This window comes from Myxocyprinus asiaticus, chromosome 19, assembly GCF_019703515.2.
Source record: "Myxocyprinus asiaticus isolate MX2 ecotype Aquarium Trade chromosome 19, UBuf_Myxa_2, whole genome shotgun sequence".
Taxonomy (NCBI): Eukaryota; Metazoa; Chordata; class Actinopteri; order Cypriniformes; family Catostomidae; genus Myxocyprinus; species Myxocyprinus asiaticus.
Window position 1 is genome coordinate 27,813,326 of NC_059362.1, and position 15,183 is coordinate 27,828,508.

General features: G+C 40.9%; 1 protein-coding gene across 3 annotated transcripts in view; it reads right to left on the reverse strand.

The window, feature by feature from the left end:
- LOC127410045 (synapse differentiation-inducing gene protein 1-like) overlaps positions 1-12,465 on the reverse strand; it is a 54,588-nt gene extending 42,123 nt beyond the window's left edge. The window contains exons 1-3 of one of the 3 annotated variants that reach the window (XM_051645054.1): positions 11,854-12,465; positions 7,144-7,227; positions 5,871-6,467 (exon numbers count right to left, since the gene is read on the reverse strand). In XM_051645054.1, the coding sequence (XP_051501014.1) occupies positions 5,871-6,347 (477 nt within the window). In that variant the 5' untranslated portion in view covers positions 6,348-6,467; positions 7,144-7,227; positions 11,854-12,465. The remainder of the gene's footprint in view (positions 1-5,870; positions 6,468-7,143; positions 7,228-11,853) is intronic. The other 2 variants (XM_051645055.1, XM_051645053.1) reach the window with 2 other exon arrangements.
- Positions 12,466-15,183: the final 2,718 nt, after the last annotated feature.

Below are 15,183 nucleotides of genomic sequence, written 5' to 3' on the forward strand. Positions count from 1 at the left end.
TCAGGATATCGCGTTGCATAGTCTACTAGGACTAATACAAAGCGATGTCCGCGTGCTGACCGCTCAAATGGCCCGACAAGGTCCATGCCAATTCTCTCGAAGGGGCCCTCGATCAGTGGAAGGGGGCGTAATGGCGCTTTTGTGGTGGCTGGTGGATTCAGCAACTGATATTCGCTGCATGCCGCACACCAACTGTGAACATCACCACCAATGCCCGGCCAGTGAAAACGGGCTATTAGTCGGTTCAGTGTTTTTCTTTCCCCTAAGTGGCCCATCATCGGATTATAATGAGCCGCCTGGAACACCATTTCCCAGCAGCTCTGCGGTATTAAGAGCTGGGTTGTATCTTCCTTTGTTTGAGCATCCTGCGTCACTCTATACAACCGCTCGTTTATAATCGTGAAATAGGGATATGAAAGTGCGACATTCGGCTGGAGTTGTTGACCATCGATCACTCTCACTTGGTCGAAGGCGTGCTTGAGGGTTTCGTCTCACGACTGCTCCAAAGGGAAATCCTTCGGGAAATCCTCTGAGGATGGGCAGAGCTGACGAAGACGGCCCCGGCTCCGCCTCCCCTGCCAGAGCATCGCACATTTCACATCTCATCGCTTTTGTGCAGGACCAATCCGCACATATTCCTTTTAACACATTTCTGAATTCAGGCCAATTAGTCCCCAAAATCAGCAGATGGGTGAGGCGGGAACTAACCGCGGCCTCCACTCTATGTTTTTTCCCCCAAATTTTATCACAAATGTCACCACGGGGTAATTGTAAATATCCCCATGCACACACTTCACCCTCACCCTTTTGGTCGTGCCCAAAGCCTCACGTTGAACCAAGCGTTGGTGGATAGTGGTTTGATTACAACCCGTGTCCACCAATGCTTGGTGAGTACCCCCTTTGACTCTTACCGGTATCCGGTATGCTCCGGCCTGATCGGGGGCAGCCTGCGGAGTGTCGGGGTTCTGGACCACCATCCCCAACTCCATCACAGGGCATTGATCCCCGCAACTCCAGCAGGCCGGCCCAGGTGCCACGCCCGCACCTGCATCGGCAGACACTTCCACCAGAGGGGGAGAGCGGCGGAGCACTGTCGATGTTAGGGGTGGTGCAAACCCCCACGTGCAGGGAACTGGCTTCAGCAGCGGGACTCCTCACCTCCACGGGGCAGGAACGGGCTCTGGGGAGAGAGCAGAGTGAGAGAGAAGAGGGGAGGGGGAAGAGAATGGGGGAAACATAGAGGGAGGGGAGAGAGAGTTGGAGGGCTCTTCCACCCCTCGGGTACGCCATCATATGGTCCTCCGCCAATTGGACTGCTTCCTCTAGCGACGCCAGTTGGTGACACTGGACCCATTCTGCCATCCTCTCCAGTAGCCGAAGGATCAGCTGCTCCAGCGCCACCTGGTCGATAATTCCCTCGATGCCACAGTCCCCCGCCAGCAGCCATTTTCGGCAGGCATCTCAAAGTCGTTGGGAGAAGGCAAACAGGTGGCCGGACTTTTCCAATTCCATGGACCAGAAGAGTTGCTGGTACTGTTCTGGACTTCGGCCAACCCATTGCAGTATGGTCTTCTTTAGGTCACTGTAGTCCAGGAGACTAGCCGCCGGCAGTTATTGGGCTGCGAGTTGGGGCAACAAAGGAACGAGCAATAAAGGAACGAGCCGGGCTGCCCATTGAGCTTGCGGCCAGCCCCAGATCTCAGCAGTCTGCTCAAAGAGGTCCAGGAAGGCTTCTGGGTCATCCTCCGCCCCCATCTTCATGAGCACGGGTGGAGGCATGGGGCTGCTGTTGTCTGGGGACGCAGCCAGGGCTTTCCGCTGACTTAGGAGGCTCCGGATCGCCTGCCGGTCCTCTGCCTGAGCTCTGAGGATCTCGTGGAACCGACGATCTTGGTCCTCCTGGAGCTCAAGCAGGGCCTGTTGGTGGGAGTGGTGTAGGCCGGCGAGGGACTTGAGGACCTCGGCCAATGGTGAGGACTCCATGAGGCGTACCGACTTTGTTCTTGATCCCGGGTTTCGGCACCAGCATAACAACTTCACAGCAGAAGGGAAGGAGAACACAGGGAAGCGGGTTTTCCAGGCTCAGGTAAGACTTTTAATCGGCCACTTCAATGCTTTACAACTTCACAAACTCATCAACTTCACAGGCACGTAGTTAGTTAGACACATCAGTTTTACAAACACAACAGATTAAATGCAACAGCTTCAGGAGCACCATGGCCTTCCTTGTGCCAGACTCTCTCTCTCTCCTCTGCTGGTGGCGTGGCTGCTTATATGCCGCTCTCCCCATGCTCACTGGAATTAAAGACAGGTGTTAAACATAATCTAGCTCAGGTGCAAGCGCACATACCGCTTTCTCTCTCTCTGGACGGACGCTTGACCACGCCCCCGCTGCCACAGAGACCCATCAGGAATGCCACCATTTTGAAGTCTCCTATTACCTCCCAGTCATACTTCAAGGCATCCAGCAAGGTCTTGATGCTGTTGTAATCCTCTTTGAGGTGCAACGAGTGAGCCAAGGGAAGAGACGGGTACTTGTTACCATTATGGAGCAGCACGGCTTTGAGGCTCCTGGATGAGCTCTCAATGAAGAGGCACCACTCATTCTGGTTACAGGCGATTCCGATTGCCTCGAACAGACTGGTCACATTGTGGCAGAAGCAGAGCCCATCTTGACGGGTGAAGAAGCTGGAAAAAGGTTGGTGATGCTTCCACTGATCTGCGACTTGCACACTTTCATCCAACAAGTTCCACTGCTTGAGCCTAGACGTCAAAAGCTCGGCATTGGACTTGGTGAGACCAAGTTCTCTAATCAAGTTGTTGAGGTCTTTTTGGTTGGGGTAGTATGGGTTTCTCTCCTCAGCTCCACCTCTGAAATCCCTCAAAGTCCATATCCTTGATGTTCATCTTGATAAGGAGAACATGGGAGCGTACTCGGAGGAGCAAGCTGAGCACTTCCATCAGGATATACTGGACTTTGAATGCCGCTACCAAGGACAGTATAACGAAAACATGATGGGAGACTACATTTGAGGGCTGATTCATGAAAGTGATTTACAGCATAATCATAAATCTAAAAACGACTCACTTCTAAATCTTTTGTTGTGAATACATTCAGTCCATCATGTTTGTACAAAGCTAAGGTAAATTACATCTTATCTGTGTGTTTGGAAGTGTTTAGTTCAGCATGCCTCGCTGGTCTGACAGGCTCCATGAACGCATGCGCTGATTGTATGTGATCGCGCTGGCTGATGTCAATCAAACACACTGCGCTCTGTTTATCAGCTGCTCTCTGCTCTCTTTTCGACAAATAATAAAACAAACTTTTTTTAATCCAGGTAACAAGCAATGAGAGGGTCTGTATCAGAGTAAACATTTAGCAAAGTAAAAGTTGCAACAAATTTCATTACTCAAGAAAGTAACATTTTTGAAAAAAGCTACTGAAGTACAGTATTTATACTTCGTTACTTTACACCACTGCCAGTAACTGACTAGTCGATTAATGGGGTCCACTACTAACATTAATATTTTAGTGGTGGTGGTTTAAAGTTGAAAGACGCAAATTCTTGGAGAGCGTTTTTGGGTGATTATAGCTTGCTGTGCTTAAAAGTGAATAATAGTCAGGACAGCAAGAAGTTTTGTCTCTTTAATGCTTTAAGTTTAGTCCATTTGTGCACTGCTGCTGTTACAGCCATCATAGCACTGCATCAACAACACATTACAAGACGATCACTGTTGGATGTTAAATCCTCTGCTTTGAGTAACACTTCTGTATTTGTGAGGTGCTGTGGAGAGATTAAACTCTTTTGCTGATTCTGTCTCACACTACTAATATAAATAGTTGCAGTTAGAAAGGTTAAACTGTTCGATGTCGTGAACTAGATACGTACCCACATCATTACCTTGCAGTTCTGCGCTTTTTAATTATTTTGCCTTTTTATTTGTTGAATATATCTGTTAGTTACCATGTTGAGGTGGTGTGTTTAGAGTCTGTATATACCTCTGAAACGCATCTGGTCAGGGTCACGTGAACAAAACAGAGCCTATATTATACATTATTATCCTTAACATTGACTAGACGTTCAAACAACCGACGGACTAGTCGATTATGAAAACTGGTAGTTTTGCACATCGCTAGTCTCTGTTTATTAAGCTTGTATATGAGAAAGTATTTTGACCAAAAAAATTACATCACATTTAACTCTAGAGATCTTACCATTAAATGTTAGTGGTAGTTTTCACACATGATCCAATAGAGCCAGCAGATGTTGGGGGAACATTCAAGTCATGTCTTACAGCTATTTCAACCCCAAATGGAAAATGATACCTTGGAAGAATAGCTAAAAAGGTGCAGCCTTACCAGACAGGGTCTCATATTATGGTGTAGACCAGTGTTTCCCAACCACTGTGCCGCGGCACACTAGATTGTCAGGTGTGCCGTGGAAAATGATCAGATTCCACAAAATAAACCAGGGCTCCAGACTGAGACTAATTTTTCAACCATTTTTCCTAACAGTGCGATTAAACTTTGCAAGAGGTCGCATTAGTGCGACAACAAAGTTGGCTGACTCTCTGATTGTGCTCTGTCGTTTTTTGTTCCGTATGAGAAATAGCAAACGGCAAACGTTCCAAACGCGAAAGGAAACAGCTTTACCCGGATCAGTCAGCGCTGCTAAATGGACAGATCAGCGCAAAGACGTGCATTTACACGTAGACCGGTCTCGAACGCTCAGCCTCGCAGATCATCATAAACAGAGCTGCGAGAAGCACGGGCTGAGTCACGAATTCAGCATTGATTATTTGTTTAAAACCTCTATGAAAGCCCATAATGTGTCTATGATTAAACCAGTTTAAAATGGTATTAAATGGCCCCAACATTCTAAACAGCACTGAAAAGGAATAAAATAGAAATCTGCACAATGAGCAGACAGAAATGGTAAGGTTTCAATTCACACATCACAGATATTTAAAAAAATATTTACCATGAACTTATATCAATATAGTAGTGAGAGAATACAATTTAATTTCTGGATGTGTTTTTCTTACGAAAAATGCCATAATTTGTTTTGTGGTTACTGCTAATCATGGTTTTATTTTTACTTTTGGTTACAATGATCTTATTGCAAATGCCACAGTTAAAACTATGGATACAATGGAACTTTCCTTCTGTGTAAAATCTTTTCTAATGCCCTCTGATTGTAGAAAAAGACTTTGTTTGTCTTCAGATGACTGTATTTTGATCATCAAGCTCCTGATAAAAAGAAAGAATCCGTGAATTAAAACTAATTTTCTTTCAGATGGACTGGTGCGACCAACTCAAGTGCTGGTGCGACCATTAGTAGAATTTAACACCGGTGCTACCACTCTTAAATGTTAGTCTGGAGCCATGTAAATAAATAGATAAAAAAAAAAAATTTGCTGTGGCATTGCAAGAATTAATTTGCAAGAACAAATCTAAAAATAAGAAAAGATGCAAATTTGTTGTTTTATTCATTACCCAATTAGCACTCTTGCCACCTGTGATCTCATTATACACCGTACCTACACGACTTGCATTTTTTGCATAGCCAAATTTCAAACATTACGAGTAAACACGCAACTAAAACGGACAGAAAACATGGAAGTTCTTGAAAAGGAAAACTGTCAATGATGGTTATGTCGGACAGTGGGATAGAGGTGTGCCATGGGATTTGTTTAATTGTAAAAAGGTTGGGAAACACTGGTGTAGACTATATCTAGAAGCTGGTGCTCCCTGTGAGAATTGAGCTGCGAAGCTTTAAGGCCACCTGTCAAGGACTAAATGAATTAATCCAGCAGTACAAAACAGCATGTGTTCGGCTCAGTGTCTTCAAATAAACTTGCAATCTTACCTCATATTCTACATATTCCTCTTCCTCTACCTCGTACGACACCGTCTGGATTTTTATATTGTTTTCATCCAGCAGTTTTGCTTGTGGGTCGTCCGTAGTGGGGGTCTCCACCATTACTTCCTTCTCTTTCTTCTCCATGAAGGTGGTCTCACAGCACTCGTTTTTGTAATCCTTGCCCTTGCCGCTCCCATCGTCCTTGTAAAGGATGAAGTTAGGCTTGTAAAATGCCTCCACAGCTAGGTGTAGTGAGGTGGCGTCCAGTAGCTGGGCTTTCGCCTTGCCATTTCCTCCTGTGACCCCAACCCCACCTCCACCGACCCCTCCACCTCCACCTCCTCCACCAGTCACAAAGTAATTTATAATGTTCTCCTGATACTGGTTGCTCTGGAAGTCGCCCCCATAGCCATAGTCAGCCTTGACCATATGCTTGCTATTCTTATCCAGTAGAGGGTTCTGAAGCTCACTTAGGCTCTCCATTGTAGAATGCGGAGAGTGCCGGGACTCAATGTTTAACAGTCGAATGAAGTAAGAGAGGAAGCAGCGATGACCTTGCCTGGACCGATGTGACAGGTGCTAATGTGTTCAATAGGCCATGAGCTGTAGGAGGAGTAAGATGAGAGAGAGAAGTGAGGGAGCACAAGGTAAAGACATGGACTATTGAACACATGCAGAGAATAGTTTAATAAGACTCAACTGTCAGGATAGGCAGCAGCTAACACAATAATGTCTGTGGCACCAAGAGTGGCTTACTTGCTAAGACATAGTTGATCTGTGAAGACTCTTATTAGGGACTATGCCATAAATAATGCAGATTGAAGAGCTTTGTTGCCGAGTTGTGAGTGATTTTACATGTCAGTCTGAGAGAGATGTTTTCTCTTTGGTATTCCAGCAATACACACACTTACAAAGAAAATCACCATATCCCATTCCTCTCCACCCAGTTCATACACTGTGGTTATCAAGTAAATTTCAATTAACTTCAATCTGGCACCCCATGATACTCACTGATAACCTAACCAAATAGGCATGTCTGGAAATCTACAGGATATGCCATGACGGTAAAGTAGGCACCTTTAGAAAAAGGCAATCCCAAACATGCCCAATGACCCATCCAAAAAGCCTAACTGGCCACCCAGAATTGAATTGAGGGGGGAAATGTACAGTAGGCAATCTTGTAATATGTGACTGACACAAGGTTAAATGATAGCTGTCTTGCAGGTTTATTCAAAAGACCAGCTGATGCTCTTTAACTGAGCACATCAATTTCACACACCTGTCATAACTCTTTTTTTGATTGGAGAAAACAGCATGTGGCCACAGTGGTTGGTATGCCTCCTCTTACCTCTTCATTATTAATCTGTGATTAAAATAACAACACAATCAGATAGAAAGCAGATTATTTCAGAGCTTTTGATGTGATTGTGCTGATGCCTCTGTGTAGTGTCAAATTTAGGATTGTACAACAAGGAATGCTGACTTCATGGTTCACATATTGTTTGAGCTCCCCTAGTTATCATTACACATTTCAACACAGTCAGCATCTACTGTGCACATTTTCCCAGAGCAATAATACAAAACTATCAGAGCTAACTAAAGAATAGACTGAACAATCATATAGATCAGTAGAACATTTTTAATTTGGACATTTTGGAAATTGATAATTGACTTCTCATACTTCTAAGCTTGCTTTGTTTATAATGTCTTCCTGTCTCTCTCTGCATTGCTGCATTGACAGTTTTGACCTGCATCTTCTACAAAGTGTCTGCTGAGATCCATTCCTCACTCCCATTGACTCCCTCTTTCATGTTAGTCATCACTTCTCGACCCTCCTATAAATGAAACAAGGTATTTTTGTAGTGAAAGAAACCTCTGGCAGGAATTGAAGAGTGTGTGCATGGACTCTAAATTTGTCCCTTGTTGTGCAAGGATGGTCCTAACTGAAGAAATTAAGTTTAGTCAAGACATGACTGAAAGTGACAACTTTTTAAAATGCATTAATTATGCTTCATTTAAATTTGTCCTTGCATTCTAATATTTAAATGTAATTACTGGAAGTTAATTACGGAACATCTGATAAAATTATTTAATATTTTCGTTTTTCGTAATTAAAATGAGGCCATGCTAGACTTGACCAGACTCTGAGTGTGTGCCAGTGTGTGCTGCTTTTGCATGGCACAGGAGACCTAATTTCCATTTCTGCTACTAGATGCTTGTAATCTGCACCATAAACCCATGCATTTGAAGACAGTTAAAATCCCCCAGGACTGGGAGCTTGGGAAATGTGATATTTCATATGGCCTTAAAGCTTTGCTTGTAGAACGGAGACATGGCCTAGCCTGTGAAACATGCAAGCATGTTGTTGTTTGTTTAAAGGGGCGGTCACCCTAGGCTTTAAGCATGCGATTTTTTTTCATACAGTGCAACGGACCAGTATATGATGTCACATGGGAGGACTTCGGGTGTAAGTAAATAATACATCACAAAAAATAAATAATATTATATTATTGTTAAAATATATATTGTCTACTCAATTTACTGCAACAATAAAACACGCAGCTTTAAAATATGTATTCTTTGTATTGAGCCAAGAGGTCAGTGTATGACTTTTCGATCTTCTATTAGTCACGCATCCTCTCGTCGTACTAATTCATGGTTCAGAGTTCACCAAGCTTTAACTTTGGTTCACAGCGTCATACGAAATTTCTTCACATGAGCTTGGGTTTCCAGTCTCCCATGTTCGAATGCGTTTGAATGGGAGTGAATGGAGCGGGAAGTGTAGTGTGACCGCCCCTAAAAGCTGAATGGTCAGCTGTTACAGTGCTGTATACAGAATACAGACTTGACAGCTATGATTTTAGTGTAGGTTGTACCATACACTTTGATTGGTGGGATGGTGGGAAAGCATTGTGGAATTCCAATTTTATTTATGATTTTCCAATCTTGCACAATACAATTTACACTGCTGTGAATCAGAAAAGATTGATTTACTCCAAAAATAGATATGGGAAAAAGGTGTTCACTTGTTTGTTTGTTTTTTCACATTTTACACTGAATTTAATGAACTCTGTGTAATGTAACCAACAAATGTTTGTACCATTATCCTGTCATATTAAATTAGAACATTTCGATGACATAGCAATGAACTGCATTACACTTTGGAGAGAATGGATAAAACTGAATCACAGATTCTGTTTTTAAGGGTACTGTAAAAGGCTGCTAGCTTTTTCAATTAAAGCATATTTACGTAATTGCACATGACAGTATTATAGATGGTGGCACAGTTATGTCTAGTTTAAATTGAAAGAGGTACAGAATGTAGGCAGCTGTATTTTGTCAGAATTGCCTCTGCTGATACATTTTAAAAGTAGTATTGTCTAAGATAAATTTAATCATTTCAGCTAAAGCAATTCAGCTTATGAATATAAAAAAAGTTTTTTCTAAAGGGCAAATAACTGTCTTATATAGAATTTAAGCCCATATAATACACTACATCAGAGAGTCCTTCAAATTCAATTAAAGACCCTTTTATACATTTACAATCAGCTAAAGCTTTTACACATGTACATTTTTTTTATCTTCTTCCTTTAGCACTGTGAATGTGTTTTGTGCAAAATCTTATCACAGGAAGTTGAAAAAATTAAATATTAAAGCCTTCCCAGTGAGATTAAAACTCAAAACCTCTTTTATAAATGGTGATCATGGCCATGACTATTTAGCCGTTCATTATGCCTGTGGTGTGTGTGCATTTGTGCATTTACATCTTTATAAACACCTGTTAGGTGTGCCATTAGACCTTGTCAAGGTCAGAGGAGAAGGAGAGTCTGAATAGCATCTGTCTAGGTAGAGATATACTGCACTGGTATGTAAACAGTGTGAAAGGCTGTTTATCTTTACAAGCTGAAAAGACTGTGGTTAAATAACCCTATTATCCAGTCAGTCCACACAGATACACTGCATCAGTTTGCTGTCAGTCAACATATGATATTTCACCAAAAGAAACACAGTACAGTGCAGTACAATAGAAAGAACAGTTTTCTCAAATCTCTTCCATTTTCACCTCTATTACGATTAAACATGATCAGAAAAGTAATCAAGTAGCCTAATGAGTCATAAATGCACAAAAATTACTTATGCAACTTCTGCATTGTAAATATAACAGCACTGCATATGGCTACAGTGGCTCAGACTAGTAGTGATTTGGTAGACGTATTCAAGAGTCACTTCATGGACGCAGACATTATTGTGTTATAGAGATCTAAAATTCTTCAACCATCCTGCCTTATCATGCAGCCTGTTCATTGCAGCAAAAAAAAAAAAAAAAATTCAGAGGAGTTTAAATTAGTAAATGGTCAGTCAGAATTCTCATCCTCAACTATTTTTAAATAACAGTGCTTCTCCATCTCAAGGACAGTGAGACCCTCTAAAAAGAGAGAGGCACAACTTGCTTTCATTCCTCATTGATTATAGCACCTTGCTCCTTGTGTAAATGTGCAATCAAATTCCCTTGCCTGTGTTTTCGTCAGTTAAGCTTTATGAGGCTCTGCCCTTCTGAATTCTAAAAGGGTAGAGGCTGAAAACACTTTAACAGTGTTAATGTATTAGCTAAAAAGGCTAATGGAAACTTTTGTTACACATCTACATGCACTTTAATCACCCCATGCACAGCTTGTTGAAGAGAGGAGTGCAATATATCAGAGAAGAATGAAGTAATTGTTTTTTAACACACAGAAGTTATTTGAGAGAGCTGTGCTCTAGGATATACATATATATTCATTTGATTTGCAGATTCCATATTGTTTGTTGGTGTTGTATTACTAATGGTCATAAACCTGGCTTTAATGGCACTCATGCACCGTGAAGGGTAAAATCAGAGCGAGAAGATGAGGGAAAATTAGCTTTTTTAGAGTTCACCTTTTGTAACAGCGAATAATTATAGTGCATCTATTACAGTACACAATTACCATTTATCTAACACTCCATAACAGAAAGAGAGAAGGAAATGGAGAGACAGAGAGGAAAGACTAATAAGACTATAAGGAAATTCAATGATTGATTCATAATCTTAAACTGCACAAACAGACATGCACCACTAAAAATACAAAATATTACTAAGTAAATATATCTAGTCTACATATGATCTTGTCAGCACTGTTTCTTGCTTCGCTTGCACATCTGGATGTTCCATGTGAACTGTACTGGACAGTATAGTGGAGTACACATACCGAAGATTCAGTTACTTAATTGTTGCATTCTCAGAACTTGCAGAACTGTTGTCCTACCAATAATGTGCGCAGTACAGTAATACAGCAATTACTGCAATGTAAAATAAATAAATAAATGTTTTCTATCTATAAACAACAGTTCCATGTAAAACTTTCAAGGTGCATATATACTACAAAAATGCAATAATGAATATTTACTACTTTGTACTGTTTTGTAGTATTCACTTTATGCCACACTCATGCTAGTGGTTGGATTTTGTCAAATAAATGTAGACATTTATAGCCTGCATTATCACTCATTATGGAAATGAATACAGGTGTTATCAGTTCACACAAATACGTTGATACGGTGAATTTACAGTAGCACACATCGATCATTTGTCTTAAAATGTGGGGGGGGGGGGGGTTAAGTGGTTTACAAGGACATTTTTTTAGGTTACAAACTGGTAATTACAAGGGTATTATGCTATAAATGTGGTTTATGAAGACATTTCTAGTGTCCCCATAATTCAAATCGCTTAAAACCCATACTAAACGATGTTCTTTTGAAAATGTAAAACGCAGATTTTTTTTTTTTGTTTTTTTTTTTGTTTTTTTTGTGAGGGTTAGGTTATAGATTCTATAGTTCGTACAGTATAAAAATCATTATGTCTATGGAGAGTCCTCATAAGGATAGCCGCACCAACCTGTGTGTGTGTGTGTGTGTGTGTGTGTGTGTGTGTGTGTGTGTGTGTGTGTGTGTGTGTGTGTGTGTGTCTTACCTTGAGACACGGCAGGTATCCGGTTTCAACGATCATGTCCTCATTCGATATGATTCAATGACAATTTGATATGGACTGGCTTGCCACAGAAATGTCAAATAATTTGAGTCCGTGTCTCGCATTGCATAAGCCCGTGAGGCGCCGGTAAACTCGGTAAACAATACCTTTTATTTCTAAGGGTGGTCACGTTCATCGAAACAATGAGCAACCTCATAAACGTGAGCCCTTGCTTCTGAAGTCTGACTTAAATAGATTTCTGACTTGACTTAATATAGGTTAGTCTATATCTGATATTGGTGAAATTGCTGACAGTAACACAAAATCTTCAAATCACTGTAAACCGCACCTTAACAGTGCGAGTCCGAATCCTTGGAGTGGTAGATCAGATTTCCCTTCACCTTCCGTTGAATCACTAGTGCAGGACCGCGTTCATGAGGATGCTGGATAACTTTCTTGTCCGTATCTCCGCACTAACCATTGTTTTTTATTATTTATTTATTTTTTGTTTTTTTATCTATCTGTCTTTTAACTGGGTAAATTCGTCGAACCACTTCAGATTATAACTGTACGAAGCTGAACGAAGCACTTCCCGTTCCATTCAAGTCACACCAACGTGTGCTGCACTCTGAGAGAAAAATAAATACAATCTCAGTGACGAAGTTGCGATGCTCTTAGTTATAGGGGCGGGCGGGACAGATTTTCAATTGTACGTCCCCTCAAACATGACACGAATGACCATGTGTCTTGTACAGTACGCGCCGATGTCATGTTACCTTTAAATCACTCCTAGCCAATATAACACCAGAAGGTGTATTATTAAAGGTCTGGGTGGAAACGCGTTCATGCGCAAAAAAATAAAATAAAATAAAAAATAAATAAAAAATAGATACAGTGCAACGCATAATTTATAACAGAACGCAGGTCTCTCCATACGCGCTTTTAAAAGTTGACGTTCTTATTTTAAGTGACATCGGGTCTAAAAAACGCGGCGCTCCTCCGCGAGACGATGAAAAAACAGGTGGACGCGGCGCAACGGTCAGGGTCGTACTTCTTGCGCATGTTTACATAGAAAAACAATGAAAAATAGCGCAGACGTACACAAAAACACGTTTGGTGTGAATGACACTTAAAGTGATAGTTCACCCAAAATAAAATGTTGTCATTATTTACTCACTCTCATGCTGTTCCATTCCAAACCAGTATTGCTTTTTCCCCCAGGGAACAAAAGAGGAACAATTTAAAAAGAAAGAGTTAATGCTGCTCTTTTTTTGTTTGTTTGTTTTTTTTTTAATGAAAGTGCATGGGGACAGAGGCTGTCAGTCCCTAAAATTCTGCCTAACATCTCCTTTTGTGTTCCACTGAAAAAAGAAATTCATACAGGTTTAGAACATATGAGGGTAGATAAATTATGAATGAAATTATATTTTTGTGTGAACTTTCCCTTTAACAGTTCTAAAATCTGTAGCTGTATCGATTATAACTCTTATGAGGGATGCTCCTATGTTGATGATCAGTATTACAGCTAAGTATTTATTCATTAATTGTCAGTTGTTGAAGTGTCCATGGAAAGGAGTGTGGAATGACATAAAGGGATAGCCTAAGAAAAGAGACAATAATTTAATACGATGTTGAGGAAATGGAGAGGTGTGGGCTAAAGCACATAACTCAGAAGGTTGCTGGTTCAATCCCCACAGCCATCACCATTGTGTCCTTGAGCAAGGCACTTAACTCCAGGTTGCTCCAGGGGGATTGTCCCTATAATAAGTGCACTGTAAGTCGCTTTGGATAAAAGCGTCTGCCAAATGCATAAATGTAGGAAATAATGGCCAGTGCAGTGCCCCTAATATCACTGAAAAGGATCAATTTAGAAAGATTTTAAAACTGCATTTCATCTAGAGAATTCCAAATAAAGAGCTTCTCCAGACTATTTCCAACTATTTATACAATGCACATAATGTAATGGAAAACTACAAGAGGAGGTTTTTCTATAAAAAAGAATGAGTCAGATGGGGATAGCGCAGGAGGGATGTATCTGTGTCTGAGTGCAGAATTGATGTGCCTCAAAATCCCCTTTCATGTGCTCTGTTGGATCACAATTTAAATTCCTAGAAGAAAGGGAATAGAAAGAGAAAAGGGGTTAAAAATCGACACAGAGACAGCCAGCAGAGCAGCTAGTTGATGTCAAAGCTCTGTGGATAATTTCTGGGGAGAATAAGAAGATGGGGAATATGAGGTGTGCAAAGTGCAAAGGTGGATGTGTCTTTGGCTGAGTGCATAAAAATTCAACTGTTCTGATTCAGTAATGAGAACCCAGTTTAACAGCCCTAGGTGAAAAGTATGACATTTAATAGACCGCCGCCTTTTGTGGTGGCATGTATCCAAGCTTTGCTCTTTTTCTCCACAAACAGGCTCAGAGCAAACAGCTGCTCCAACTTGCTTTAAAACCCCATCAATCAGAATATCTCCCACAGTACACCCAGCTTGCACTGAACAAGGCAGCCTCATTTCACTTTTCCCTTCTGCCACTGTTTACATTTTCACTTATTTAAGATTTCTGACTTTGTCCTTGTGACCATTCTGCTTGGAAACGAGGAAGGCAGTTATGCCAATCATTACAGTTGAACAAACTTTTTAAGCACTTGTCTAACTCTGGAGCAAAGAGTGAACAAGCCTGCTGCTGACATTGATATTATAGCCAGTAACAGGATGAAATGGTTAGCCTTGGGCATGGAAAAACTCAATAGGGAATAGCAAAAAGTAAAAGATTTAAAATGACTAAATACACACAAAAAAACAAAACTAAAAAAAACAAAAAAACAAATGTCACAATATGCATTGCGCCAGCAATTATTTCTTGCATCAAGCACCATACCGTGTGCCTCCTTAGCTCAGGACCTCTATGGTGTGCATAAAAAAACAGATATTCTTCTTTGTGTTTGAACTTGGACAGCATGTGTGGTAAATCTCCAAGGTATTGTAATTCAAAGACATGTAAATAAAAACACATATATTACAATCTGCAGAGTTGAGTTGGTTACAATAGTTGTTTACCACATAGAGGATTCACAATATTTCCCCCCAAAGATTTTTTTCTGTTTTATTCCCCCAATGAAACATTTTAAAGAACTGTATCAAAAAGAAACATATGCCAAGGAACTGAAAACCAACAAATACCTATACAAATAATTTATAAATAATAAATATTAGGGGGGTTGTACTTGCTTGTTTTGATTATTGCTTATATATATATATATATATATATATATATATATATTATTTTACTGACATTTACTGTAAATAATTACAGATTTTTTCTGTCTTTTTCATAAT